This window comes from Myotis lucifugus, unplaced genomic scaffold (genome assembly GCF_000147115.1).
Source record: "Myotis lucifugus unplaced genomic scaffold, Myoluc2.0 scaffold_151, whole genome shotgun sequence".
Classification (NCBI taxonomy): Eukaryota; Metazoa; Chordata; class Mammalia; order Chiroptera; family Vespertilionidae; genus Myotis; species Myotis lucifugus.
In genome coordinates, this window is record NW_005871199.1 from 1,368,407 (window position 1) to 1,380,974 (window position 12,568).

The window sequence follows — 12,568 nt, forward strand, 5'->3', positions numbered from 1 at the left end:
AAAAAAGGAAAGAAAAAGGCAGTTTTGGGTCTTTATCACACCAAAAATGGTTCCCCTCAGACCTGAGAAAAAGACCAAGAAGTCCAGTCTGGGGCGGAGATACTGGGAAACTCAGAGCTCATCTAACCTTGCGCCGCCATTAATTTCACCTTCATGGTGATGGCTAAGCTAGGCCCCTTTTCTTGGCCACCTGCACTGTCCAGAACTGGAGATGGAGAAATACAGAGCGAGGAGATCAGGGGAGCACCCCAGGCACAGGGGTTCCCCCCCCAAGGTTCCCTCAATCCTCGGGTGGGATGCGCAGGGCAGAATACACCATCACCTGACTGTCCTCCTGCCGTCGGCCTGCAGAGGGGAAGGGAGGTGAGTCTTGGGCAGGGTGGAAGCAGAGCACTGACACATGGAAGGTCCTGGGTAACAAAGGGGTCCCCAGATGGTGGGGATAAGTGCAGACTCAAACCCACCAGTCACTGACTGGCTGACCCCAGGCTGCTCCTGGTAAAGCCTAAAGGTCACCAATGGACAAAGAAAAGCCCTGAAGGTGGTGGGACAGACCGACGAGAAGGAGACAGAGAATGGTGAACGGTGGGCCGGGGCTGGGGCTGGGCTCAGTCATGGGCAGTGGGCAGACAGGTGGGATCTGTCAGGTGATCGGTCCAGGTAGTCAGTCCTTACACGAGAAGCTGCGCTGGATACTTCGGAGGGACCCTCCAGCTGTAATAAAGGCCCAGAGCCCCATGGAAACCGTGACTGCATAGATGGGCAGCAGGCTGGCCTCGTACCAGGGGTTCAGGAATGTCTGGGGATGGGAGTAAGAGTAGAAAAAAGGTTAGATGCTTCCTCTGCCTAATCCCCATGTACTCTTTGTGCCTTTGACCCAAACCTCGCCCAGACATCTCACTCAAGTCCCCCAGGCCTTCCCTTCAGCACCAACATCTTGTGGTTAAGGAGACTTCTGATTTTCAGCTTCCTCCGCTCCTGCTCACCTCACGCCATCTGCATTACAGCTTGACCCATCCATGCAAACTCCTCCCCAGGGCATCCCAGGGAAGGTTACTTCGTTGGTGCTGAAGTGAGGGACCTCTGAAGACTCGCCTTTCTGCCTTCTCCCCAGATAAGTTTTTAAATGTTCAGAAGTGAAGATACGGTTCCCCTCCATACAACCCACCATTCAATTTTTCTCTGACGTAGGCCCCTGTCCCTGACTCACCAGTCCTGACGTCAGTAGGTGACTCCCAACCACCAGGCCCAAAGTCCAGTACCGTCGCCTCTCACAGGCATCAAAGAACACAACTCCCCAGAAGGTATGAAGCAGGATGATGGCTGCTGTCAGGAAAGCTGCAGGGAGCGAGAGGGGGAGGGGATACATCCTTCACCTTCTCCCCCAGCCTCCGAAGTCTCCCCGGGAGGGCCAATACATGAGGTCAGGGCCAGGATGGGTGGGGCATGAAGTCAAGAGAAAAAGTGGGTCTTACCTGATGTCAAGAAGTAATAGGGTGAATCTCCATGGATCCCAACCACACCTGGCCCCAGTGCATCGGCCAAAATATTGATAACAGAGAAGACACCACTGATGATACCGAAAGAAAGACCAGAAACTGGGGGGAGGGAGGGGCTCATCAATGTCAGAAATCAGTAGAGCCTGCTTACCAGTGATCCCGCCCCGTTTCCAGGCACAAGCCCCCACACCTGCTCTCCCTCCAGACCACCTCTCCTTGGAAGTCAGACATGAAGGAAACACGTAGCCACTTAGAACATGTGGGCGCTTAGAGACTTCCCAGAGAGAGGAAGCTGTCCACTGCCCTCCTCCAGCCCATCTCCCTTGGCTCACCATAGGCCATCTGGCGGATGGAGATGGGTGATCTTCCGTCCTCACTCAGCGACGCTAACCCCTCATCTGCCTTCCTGGGGTGGGGCGGGGCGGGGCGGGGGACACATGAGGGAAGGCAGGAGGCTCTTTCCCGCTAATATCCTCCCTTCGTGCCTCTCCTTCCAAACCACCACCCGGGGGCTGCCCCACTTCCCAGGGTGCAATCCTCTGCCCTTCTCCCTTCCAGACCATCCATCTTCTTACTTAAGCAGCTTGTAGTAGGCAAAGCGGAACATCTCCTGTAGAAGGACAGAGACCGCAGCACCAAAAATCAGGAGGCCATACTGGAGCCGGGCATCTGACGGGTCGGTCACATGGACCAAGATGAACCAGACCACAGAGGCCAGGAGCAGAGAGACCAGCCAGAAAAACGCCCTGAGGAAAAACGGGGGCCATCAGACAGGCAAAGGGGAGAGGCAGCCCGAGAAATCAAGGAGGGGAACCAACCAAAGCTGCAATGTGGAAAGTGGAAGTTAGACTTCCGGATGGTCAGGGAGACAGGGAGCAGATAAGATAGGTGTCTCCACCAAGGGAGTCTCAGGGTCCCGGACCCAGGGGATGGGGGAGAAATGGACTCGAGAGCCTTCAGACCAATGAGACTGGGAGTGTATGCGCACAGTAGGGCGAGGTATCCATGCCCGGATCCTCGCTTAGGGCCGCCCGAAGTCCCACAGCCCCTCCCGAGCCCTGGCCGCGGCCGCCTCTGACGTCGCCGGAAGAAGTGTAGAAGGAATCTGTGCGATCCCTGGAAGGCGGAAACCAGCTGCGGGAAGGGGCAATCGCCCAAAACCCCGACTCAGCCCTTCCCGATCTTCACCTCCGACTTGCCTCCCCCAACTGCGGCTCCCGGGGTAACCCCACTTCCTCCAGCCCCTTCCCGATCTCTCTCCTGGGCGCCCTCCCGAGTCTCCCCGACCCGTACTCACCCTGCGACCAGGATGATGACACGAAGCGGGTCCCCAGCCACAGTGATCAAGAAGAGCGCGAAGGCCGGGCCGAAAGCGACAAAAGTGCACCCGAAAAACACTGCGGCCCCCATTGCTGGTCAGCTGGGGGCGGGGTGGAGGCCTGGCCAAGAGAGGCAAATGGGAGGAGCACGCCCGCCAGAGAGTCCGCGTGGGGTGGCGACGCGACCCCGTAAGGGGCGCGGTGCAATGTCACCCCCGGGCCCCGGGGAAGGGGAAGGGGGGGCACCGAAACCCCAAATACAAGTCCGCGCGACTTCCTCTACGGAAGCCGAGGAAGGGACAAACCCCTGCCGCAGCCCCTTGGCCACCGCCCATCTACTCCCCGCCCCGCCCCCCGGCCAATGGAAAATCGGAGGGGGCGGGGCGGGGGCGGGATGCAGGGCCTGCTGGGAGTTGTAGTCCTCCCGCCCTTTTAAACCCTCAACTTCGGTGCTGGGCGTGGCTCAGGCCACAAAGGGAATTGGCCGAGACTGGGCCTGGGCGGGGCATGGGTTGAAGAGTTGGATTGTGCCTTGGCTGCGATTTCCTTTAGTTATTTTGTGGGAAAGGCTGGTAGCAATCCTACCTCGGCTTGAAGAGCTGCAGAGGGGGGAAGATCCTGTAGGAACCTCAGGGACAAATACGAAGAAAGCACAGGATAGAGGTTGCGAGGAGATAGGCACGGGTATTGTTCTGACTTGAATGAGAGGAAATGGGCTAGAGCTACTGCCTAAGGATGAAGGTTAGACTTAAAAGCAGGAGCTCTTCCAACAAGCCAGTATAGGAAACATGCAATAGCGTGTAGTATATCGCCAGTGAAGCCTTCATCGGTAATGACAAGAGAAATAGAGAGAGGGAAAGGGAGCTTGGAGAGCAATATTAAGGAGGTCAGAAGGGATTCACAGTTAAAATTGTAAAAAGCAATTAGAGCGAAGGCGTTGAAGGAAAGTTACTTCCTCCCCACCCCCATCCCAGTCACTCAGTTCCTTTGATGTCATATTTCCTCTTTTTCCTGAAATGAACCTTGGCAGTGTCTTTTTCTCAGGCTGGGGGACAGGGCGGGGGTTACACATTAGAGCGAAAGAAAGAGTAAGAGAGGAGGGTGTTAGACCCTCATTTGGGTGGGTGGGGTTAGTCCTTAGTGAGGATGTTGAGGCAAAAGTACCAGGAGGTTGTTCAAGGAGAACCAGGCTTCCTTTCCTTCCTGGAAGTGATTTATGTTTTAATGCATATATATCCACATAAGTGTTTTCACATTTTTCTTTTTTTCAGGAAATTCTGGAAAGGAGCGGAAGGAATAGATTGTATGGATTTACATGGAAAGTCATCAAGCAAATCCTCTCCCAATAAGGCTGAGAGGGAGGGGGCACCCTGGCCAGTGCTCAAAATTCTAGTGTGTCTTGCATCTGAGTCTACCAGGTCAAGTCAGGTTAGACTTAAAAGCAGGAGCTCTTCCAACAAGATGTGGGGATAAGACAACTCTTCCTCTATCTCCTTTGAACCGGTACCACAGCATCTCCTAAGAGAGGAGAGCAGGTGCCAAATCTATCTTGTTCATGTGTGGTTCCACAGAAACTTGCAAGTGCCTGGCTCATAGTAGATATTGAAAAACATGTATTAACGCCCTTAAAAAAGCACACACACACACTGTATTTTTTTAAATGTATTTTATTGACTTTTTACAGAGAGGAAGAGAGAGGGATAGAGAGTTAGAAACATCGATGAGAGAGAAACATTGATCAGCTGCCTCCTGCACACCCCGTACTGGGGATTGAGCCTGTAACCAAGGTACATGCCCTTGACCGGAATCAATCCTGGGACCCTTCAGTCCGCAGGCCGATGCTCTATCCACTGAGCCAAACCGGTTAGGGCCACACACTGTATTTTTTTTTCTTATTCTTTTGCCTGTGAACCTGAATTGCCTATCAGACTCGGCCTAGCACTTTGTGCCTAGCCTGTATGTTACTAAATGTTTCTGAATAGAATTCAATAAAAATGGAAAATACAAAAGTAGAGAAAAGGATAAGATAAGCTGTACTCCTGTAAGGCTGGAATGAAAGGAAGACACCAAGTGACTGAAAGTGGAAGAGGTGTGGCCCTACGCAAAAGACACTATCTGCTCTTTCCCTTCCATCCTGTATTCAGCAAGTTAAGAAAGAGGTGAGGTGAGGTGAGTACTTACCAGAGAGGAAATAGCTGGCCTTGGCTGAGAGATTTTGATCAAAAGCAATGCAGCAGGTGCTTTGAGAGTCAGACAATGATGTTGCTATTGCTCCGGTACTTCACAGCCCAAGGCAGGCAGAAAAGAGGGACTCTTTTCAGCTAGAAAATGCTCATCCCTTCTCAGAACATGTCAACTGTGAAGAAAGAGACTGTGATACAGCCTCAGAGAGAAGGGCGACTCTGGAGGGTGATGGTAACTTAGGGACAGCGAGAGGGGAGGGGAGTTTTTGTGAGGACTGAGAGAGAGGGAAGGGGAGGAAGGGAGAGGGCTTGCTAAGAGAAGCTTCTCAGTAGTAGTTTTCGTTAGTGGCGGCAGGAACCCTAAATGGACCTAATCTCAGGCCGGGGGAGCTCAAAGAGCGTGTTCCCATCGAAGCCCACTTCACTTTTCTTCACAGGGGCAGCTCTGACTGAGGACAAGACCAATAGTAACTGAGGATCTAGTCCGTCAGCAAGTAGGAGGGGAATTCCCCCCCTGAGAGAAGAGTTGCTGCAGCTCCCTCCCTGCTTTGGAGGAGGGCCGGAGGCGGGGTAAGTTTGGTGGGAAACGCTGTAATTTCCTTTTTAACTTTCACAGTCATAGTCCAGCATCCAGAATGGATGTCCTCCTTGCAGCCATCCTTGCTGTGCCACTCGTCCTGGGTAAGTTCACTTCTCTCCCTGAGCTTTAGGGCCAGGTCTTCTACTGTAAATGGAATGGGAGGGGGGAAAAATGAGGAGCGGTTGAGAGGTGCAATTCAATGGGGAGTGATAAACACTCTCCCATCTGTGCTGCAGGCCAGTGTCGGGGGTGGAGGGGAGTCTGGGAAATACAGCCAGGAAAGGGGGAGGGAAGCAGAGTCCTGTCAGAGAAGAGACAGCTGATGAGGATGAAGCCCCAGAGCGTGGAGGTCCTAACAAGAGTGAACTCAGCTCTCCATCACTACAGAGCTGAACGAGATGAGAGGGTCTGGACAGAGAGTCTGGACTCTGAAGGTGGGGAAGTTTGCAACTAGTGAGGGGAGCCAGTCTATCTTCTTTCCAAGAATGTTGGAGGGGGTGGGGGGGGGACTTGTATTAGTAAAGAAATAGAAATGGAGGTGACCTTTAGGGGAGTGAAGAACTGGGTGCCTTCAGGGACAGGGTCTGAAAAGTAGCTTGGCTCCTTCCCTTCTTTGTTCCCAGTCTGCCAGGTGCTCTTATTGTTTCCTTTTCCTCCAGATTCTTGTGTCACTGCTTGTGGTTAAGGACTTCAAGGGGCTTAGGGAAGTGTTTTAGCAGGAGGCCTCGAGTTCTTGATCCAATCATGTCAAAGCTGCATATTTTCAGTCTGGGGAAGGAAAATGAATGCAGATGGGTTATTTACTCCAGCTGACTCATTTTAAGAAAACGGATGTTAAGTGGCTTGTTCAATCCTGACAGCAATGAAAACTGGAACTAAAATAAAAATCCAAAGCCGAACGGTGTGTATGTTCATTATTTGTGAGAGACACTGATAAGAGAATAACTCTCATAAACACGGTACAGCCTGGAGCATACTGAATTGTAGATTTGGAGTTCTTAATTTCTGGTCTCTCTCTCTCTCTCTCTCTCTCTCTCTCTCTCTCTCTCTCTCTCTCTCTCTCTCCTTTCCCTTCTGCCTTTTTTTAGGTTTAGTTTTTGTTTTTGGTTTACAGTATGTGAAGGGATCTGTTTTCTGTTCTGGGACTTCCTGGATTGAAAGGGCAGAGGAACAAGCCTCATCCTGATATGAAGCCCAGAAGACTAAGGGTTGAGAGGTACAGAGACAGGGAGCTAGTCTTACCCTTGGAGGTGAGGTGGAAAGGAAAGTGATAGAGCTGAGATAAACTTCAAGTGTCCTTCTGTTGCTAAGAAGCCCCAGATGCCCCTTGACCTCTAGTCCTTGTCCCCTTAGGACAAATATATGAGGATGAAGAAGGACTGGAAGAGGATTATTATTATCAGATGATGTATAATTACACAGTCACCCCCACTTATGGTGAGTATTTATAAGGCTCTGACCCTTAGCAGGATGGAGAGAGGTTTAGGGGATACTTAGTTCTGAAACAAAGTCTTTCCCTTTGCAATAGAGCAACGGGGTCAGAGAAATTTTGCTATGAGCAGACTATCGAGGCTCATGATGTTGTTTCTCAAGATAGCAATTTCCAGTTCTTTGGAACTGGTTGAACAATTTGAAATTTTTCAAATTTGGAAATTATTTTAGGTGTTAGATTGAAAATATAAATGCTCTTGTGGCTCAATTGGTTAGAGCATCGACCCATACACTGAAAGGTGGTGGGTTCATTTCCTGATCAGGATACATACCCGAGTTATGGGTTTGATCATCAACTGGGACACATACAGAAGACAACCAATGGATATTTCTCTCTCACATCAATGTTTCTCTCTCACTCTAAAAAAAGAAATAAAGAAAATATAAACACATTCACAGACATTTCTCACATTCAAGTTTATTAGAATTAGATTATACCAGTAAATTTTACAACTTGAACAAGTTGAAGTGTTCTGAGCAATTTCTTCAGCTTTTCATTACTAGAGGTAGTACTACCGTTCTCTTTTGTTACTACTGATTGTTTTCTCCTCTCCAGATCCAGATTATTTTGGTGCAAATTTCACTGTTGATTACTCCATATTTGAGTTAGAGGACAGACTGGTAAGTGACATCTAAGAGGATCAGGAGAGATAACAGTTAAAAAGAAACTGAACAATGTTGAAATGAAAATTATTAACAGAAATGAAAATGAGTTAGGAGAAGTGAACCTGGGGAATGGATACAAAACAAATGTGTTATCATAGCTAGGGAAGAGAAGCCAGAACCCAGTAGGTTAAGACACTAAGAGGAAGGAGTAGCCCTTGAGTCCAGGGAATTGGTGAATGGGATGGGTACACAATCCTTGCAAATGCAAGGTAAAGAGGATCCCCGCGCTTAACTCTTGGAGGGTGAGCAGGATGGGGCTGGGGACAGGAGAAGTGAAGGAGAGATGAATTCTAGAGAATCAATGAGGATGTTGGATGGAGGTGATGATTGATAACTCTTAGTTTTCTAATCCTACTGAGGATAGAACAGGTTGGATAAGGAGGTAACGGAAGCAGAAGAGACAACCATTATTCATGAAACAGAACGTGTAGACCATCAGAGGCCTGTAACAGTGAAATCAGTGACAGTGGAACCAGTGACAATGGAACCAGTGACAATGGAACCAGTGACAATGAAACCAGTGACAATGAAACCAGTGACAATGGAACCAGTGAGTTAATTGGGGATAAGATGGGAGGGACATGAGACATCCCTTACCCTGGATAGGTCCCAGGGCTGGTGACATGGAACAGAGGAAGGAATGGAATACCAGGCTTTGGTGGATGAGGAAAACAAATAACTAGTATTGCAATGCAGGTGTTCATCTCAGCTTCGCCATCATTTCTTTTACTGAGATTTAATACTAACCCTGTATACAGAACCCTGGGAATATTTAGTGCAGTTAAATTTCAGTTGGATGTGTAACGTATGTAACCTATGCCTAAAGCAGCTAAGGATGCTGCCAATGATGAAAAATAAATCCACGGTGTTATTGTCCTCAAAGTATTTATGATACCCAAGTTTACACTTATAAAATATTTAGAACAAAATGAGCAAATTTATAACAATGTTAAGTTACATACAAGTTTGAGAGCATATGATGTAGACAAGTGCTTTAGGCAGTGGAAGGACAGAGATCAGTACAGGAGTTGAAGACTTTTAGAAGGTGATTATGCTGAGATACACTGAAGAATAGGTGAGCTTTTGATTGGTGGTACATTATAAAAGGATGAAAGCAATTAGGAAGAATAGCTATTAGAAGAATGGAAGAGCTGCATTAACTATGGGGATAGAACAAGCATGACATGTTTTGTAGAGGAGCCTATGATTGAACGAGAGGGTATATGGAAAGGAGCAGTGGGAAATTAAGAAAAAAATAAAATTTACAAGACTCTTAATATTTGTTTGATAATTCCACAAATGGGAAGATAGGACAAAATAATAAGAATCTGAAATGTCAGGCTTTATTTTTTTAAATAAAAAAAGTTTGAACTTACAAGAAATAGGGAGCCTAGTAAGTTCTTCAGGGTGGTAAAGACACATTAAAAGCAGCATTTTAGAAAAACTATTTGTCTAGTTGTACACAGGATGCAATGGAGTGAAGAGAGATTCATGAGATTTCTATCATCCCCAAAACAATCCATTAAAAGCTTGGACTAGGGAAGGCAGTGGCATTTTGAATGGAGAAGAGAAAAAGAAATACTTTGGGGGGGAAAATACCTTGTTTCAGTGATAATTTCATATGAACACTAAATGAGTAGAGAGTTAAAATAACATATTTTAAACATGGATATCCAGGGAAATGGTTGACCAAAATGGGAAGTGGGAGGTCAGAGGGTTTTAGAAGTGGTTATAAATTTGGTATTGGCCAAGCTGAACTCATGTTGTCAGCCCTCTGAGGCTATCGTAAAGGTAGTGGAATTAAAAGAAAAGAAGATTAAAAAAAAAAAAAAGGTAGAGGAATTAGGCCAGGACTGCAGTTCTAAGTGCAAAGTCACAGTTACGAAAGTAGTGAGCTCAGTAGAGCTGTACACACAGGAGACCAAAAGGCCAATGCCTGTGCCTGTAGAAGGTGAAAGAGGAATCAACCAAGGAAAGGCAGGTAGCTAAGTTTGTATTATAGAGTCTAGAAGAGAAAGTTTAATATAATCAATGAAAAGCTACCAAGAGGCCAAGAAGGACATTATTCATAACCCCCAAAAAGCAGTTTTAAGTGAGTGGTTGGAGCAAAAGCTAGACTTTGTGCAACTGGAGAGGGAGTACATTGTAAGGAAGAGCACAGACCAACCATTTGTGATATCTGGCAATGAAATAAAGAGAAGCAACAGGACCGAAGTACAGCCTGAATACAGTTGAACACAGATGGGGGGAATGGAAAGTTATAATTGACGACAAGGACAGAGAAACATTTTAAAGTATATAGTAGGCTTCCTTTAGATTATAAACTCCTTGAGCAGGAGCCATGTTTTAACCATATTTATATCCCTCCTATAGCATGTAGCACAGGGACCAGCACATAAATAAAAATACATATTGAATTGAGTTGAACCTCCCTGGTATGGTCAGGAATGGGTGAAAGGCACAGAGGAAAGAATTCTTTATGGTGCTGGGATGGAAGGTATGCTCAGAGGAAAGGAAGACATAAGTTGGTATAAAGAGATGGCTATCTTTCCAGATGGTGAGGGGGTAGTAGGAAGGATGACACTGGCCTACTATGGCGTGATATCTCTATTTTAGCAGAGTCCAGATATGAACCATGCTGTATCCAGTCTGCAGAGTCCTGTTTCCCTTCTCCTGTCCTGGACCCTCCTTCAGGAGTGGATGTATTTCATGTAGAAGGTGAGAGTGCAGCCACTGGCCTTGATAAAGTCTGTGAAGCAATTTTTACCACTATCTCTGGCTAGTGTTTCCAGCCTGGTCAATTTTCAAATGCATAAAAGAAGAGGGATCACATTTAGAAAAACCTTAGGAGATGTCGGGGCCAAGACTTTTGTAATAAGAATAATTAATTTCTTTGAACTGGAAGGATTTCAGGGCCCCCTAGAGCAGAAGCAGGTGGAATGGAGAAGAAACCTCTCCTGGTTCCCAGTCTGCCTTGAGTTATTAAAGGTGGTTCCAGCGTGATGGTAGTTTAAGGCATGGCAAGAGCCAGAGGGCAAAATGGGAGGGGCCCTATAACCTGGCAGAGTCAAGAGGCAAAGTTCAGAGACAGAAGGGGTGGCAGTTCCCTAATGTAGGGGAGAGGTGGTGGGGGAAAGGAGGAGGGAATAGAAACCTGTGTTATAAGGAAGGGATTTAAGTTGGGATTCTAAATAACTATGGGGCAGTGGGGGGGGGGTGGGCAAGGGGGGAAATAAATAAATAAATAAGGGGCATGAAGAGATTTAGCAGAAGGAAGGGGTGAAAAGGGGAGGGGACACATCTTCCAGGAGATGTCATGGAGAAATATAGCTCAGAACATGAAATCTGGGGCGTTTTCATAGAGGTGGGGCATGGAGGGGTTTCCTGAGTCCCCTGAACCTGGTTGGTATTGTTTTCCTTTTTTTTTTTAGGATGAGAATGCTGTTATGACTCTTTGGATGGGGATTTGGGAAGAAGAAATTGGAAAATAAAATAAGTGAAATAATCTGGTTACTCTCTACTCCTTCATGAGGGTCTGTTCTAAGGCTACAACACTAAAGGAAGCACCAGGATATGGGGGTGGGAAGGGTAGACTAGAAAGGGAGTTAGGTGGCCCAGCAGGTGTGGCTCAGTGGTTGAGCATGGACCCATGAACCAGGAGGTCAGGGTTGGATTCCTGGTCGGGGCACATGCCAGGGTTGTGGGCTCCATCCCCAGTAGGGGATGTGCAGGAGGCAGCTGATCAATGGTTCTCTCTCATCATTGATGTTTCTAACTCTCTCTCCCTCTCCCTTCCTCTCTGAAAACATAGTTTTTAAAAAATATATTAAGCCCTAGCCGGTTTGGCTCAGTGGATAGAGTGTCAGCCTGCGGACTCAAGGGTCCCGGGTTCGATTCTGGTCAAGGGCATGTACCTTGGTTGCGGGCACATCCCCAGTAGGGTGTGTGCAAGAGGCAGCTGATCGATGTTTCTCTCTCATCGATGTTTCTAACTCTCTATTCCTCTCCCTTTCTCTCTGTAAAAAATCAATAAAATATATTTTAAAAAATATATTAAAAGTAAAATGTTTTTTAAAAAGGGAGTTAGGTGACTATAGTATCAGGACTGTGAATAAACCTTAAGTTTGGGGAAGAAAGGAGAAAAGCACCCTCAGACAACAGGTTTATTCACAGTCTATGACTCCCTCTGATTCTATTGCTTTATTAGATTATATATGGTGTTAAAACTGTGTTTGGGGATAGTTGAAATTAGTTTATTTAGAACCCTTGTTTTCCTTTTATAAAATAAGCCTATTGTTAAACATATGTAAAATATAAAATACTACTTAGAATAGATAAAAATTTCACACCCTCCTCCATTCCTCCCACCCCCCCCAACAATGTGCCTTTTCCAATTAGTAATTAGGGCAGGCAGGGACATTAATTTTTTTTCTGTCCTCGAGACCCTAATCAAGACTGTGCTGCCCCCTTGCGGTCTCTCCTATGTTACAGCTTCAGTCCGCTTACAGTCCCTGAGTCCCTATCCCCTTCTCTCCCCACGGTACCGTTTCAATACTGCAAGGGGCAGCGAACTCCGGACTTGGCACCCTCCTTCAAAGCCTTTCGAACTTCTCTAGGGGACAAATGGAGAAACTGAAGCCAGACAAACACCTCATCTGGAAGATCAGGGGCCTCCCCACCCCCCCACGTTCCAGTGCTAGGAATCACAGAATTCGGGGTGCGGAGCCGGAGGAGCCCGGGTAGAAAGGCCAGGAACAATCAAATTCGGCTTTGACCTCTGGAGTCGTGGCGGGCTGGCATCTGAGCTAGTAACGTGCACGGCGGTTATGT

The 12,568-nt window shown here is 47.5% G+C and overlaps 2 protein-coding genes across 8 annotated transcripts in view; one reads left to right on the forward strand and one right to left on the reverse strand.

Annotated features, from left to right (window-relative positions):
* The window catches only part of APH1A (aph-1 homolog A, gamma-secretase subunit), a 13,893-nt gene extending 10,764 nt beyond the window's left edge, over positions 1-3,129 (reverse strand). Inside the window, exons 1-7 of one of the 2 annotated variants that reach the window (XM_006095192.3) lie at positions 2,797-3,128; positions 2,075-2,245; positions 1,832-1,905; positions 1,476-1,598; positions 1,211-1,338; positions 676-799; positions 18-345 (exon numbers count right to left, since the gene is read on the reverse strand). In XM_006095192.3, coding sequence (XP_006095254.1) covers positions 281-345; positions 676-799; positions 1,211-1,338; positions 1,476-1,598; positions 1,832-1,905; positions 2,075-2,245; positions 2,797-2,909 — 798 coding nt within the window. In that variant the 5' untranslated portion in view covers positions 2,910-3,128 and the 3' untranslated portion in view covers positions 18-280. Of the gene's footprint in view, positions 1-17; positions 346-675; positions 800-1,210; positions 1,339-1,475; positions 1,599-1,831; positions 1,906-2,074; positions 2,246-2,796 lie in introns of those variants that run through there. The other variant, XR_002830812.1, reaches the window with a different exon arrangement.
* Positions 3,130-3,376: 247 nt separating this feature from the next.
* CUNH1orf54 (chromosome unknown C1orf54 homolog) lies at positions 3,377-11,258 on the forward strand. 6 transcript variants are annotated; one of them, XR_002830813.1, is made up of 9 exons: positions 4,598-4,987; positions 5,439-5,571; positions 6,241-6,482; positions 6,670-6,797; positions 6,935-7,018; positions 7,629-7,693; positions 8,103-8,288; positions 10,355-10,456; positions 11,170-11,258. XR_002830813.1 is itself a non-coding variant. In XM_023759201.1 (8 exons), the coding sequence occupies exons 3-7, from the start codon at positions 5,637-5,639 to the stop codon at positions 10,451-10,453; spliced, it is 480 nt and encodes a 159-aa protein (XP_023614969.1). In that variant the 5' UTR covers positions 3,377-3,502; positions 4,090-4,246; positions 5,618-5,636; the 3' UTR covers positions 10,454-10,456; positions 11,170-11,258. The 6 variants fall into 6 exon arrangements, 2 of the variants coding, with proteins under 2 accessions (XP_023614969.1, XP_023614970.1); XM_023759201.1 differs by lacking the exons at positions 4,598-4,987; positions 5,439-5,571; positions 6,241-6,482; positions 6,670-6,797 and adding exons at positions 3,377-3,502; positions 4,090-4,246; positions 5,618-5,682; XM_023759202.1 differs by lacking the exons at positions 4,598-4,987; positions 5,439-5,571; positions 6,241-6,482; positions 6,670-6,797 and adding exons at positions 3,377-3,502; positions 4,090-4,246; positions 5,618-5,682 and having other exon boundaries at positions 10,358-10,456.
* Positions 11,259-12,568: the final 1,310 nt, after the last annotated feature.

Coding starts and splice junctions, on each gene's coding strand:
- CUNH1orf54 (XM_023759201.1), top strand. CDS start 5,637: ATGGATGTCCTCCTTGCAGCCATCCTTGCTGTGCCACTCGTCCTGG. Junction 5,683..6,934: donor TGCTGTGCCACTCGTCCTGG/GTAAGTTCACTT, acceptor TTGTCCCCTTAG/GACAAATATATGAGGATGAA. Junction 7,019..7,628: donor CACAGTCACCCCCACTTATG/GTGAGTATTTAT, acceptor TCTCCTCTCCAG/ATCCAGATTATTTTGGTGCA.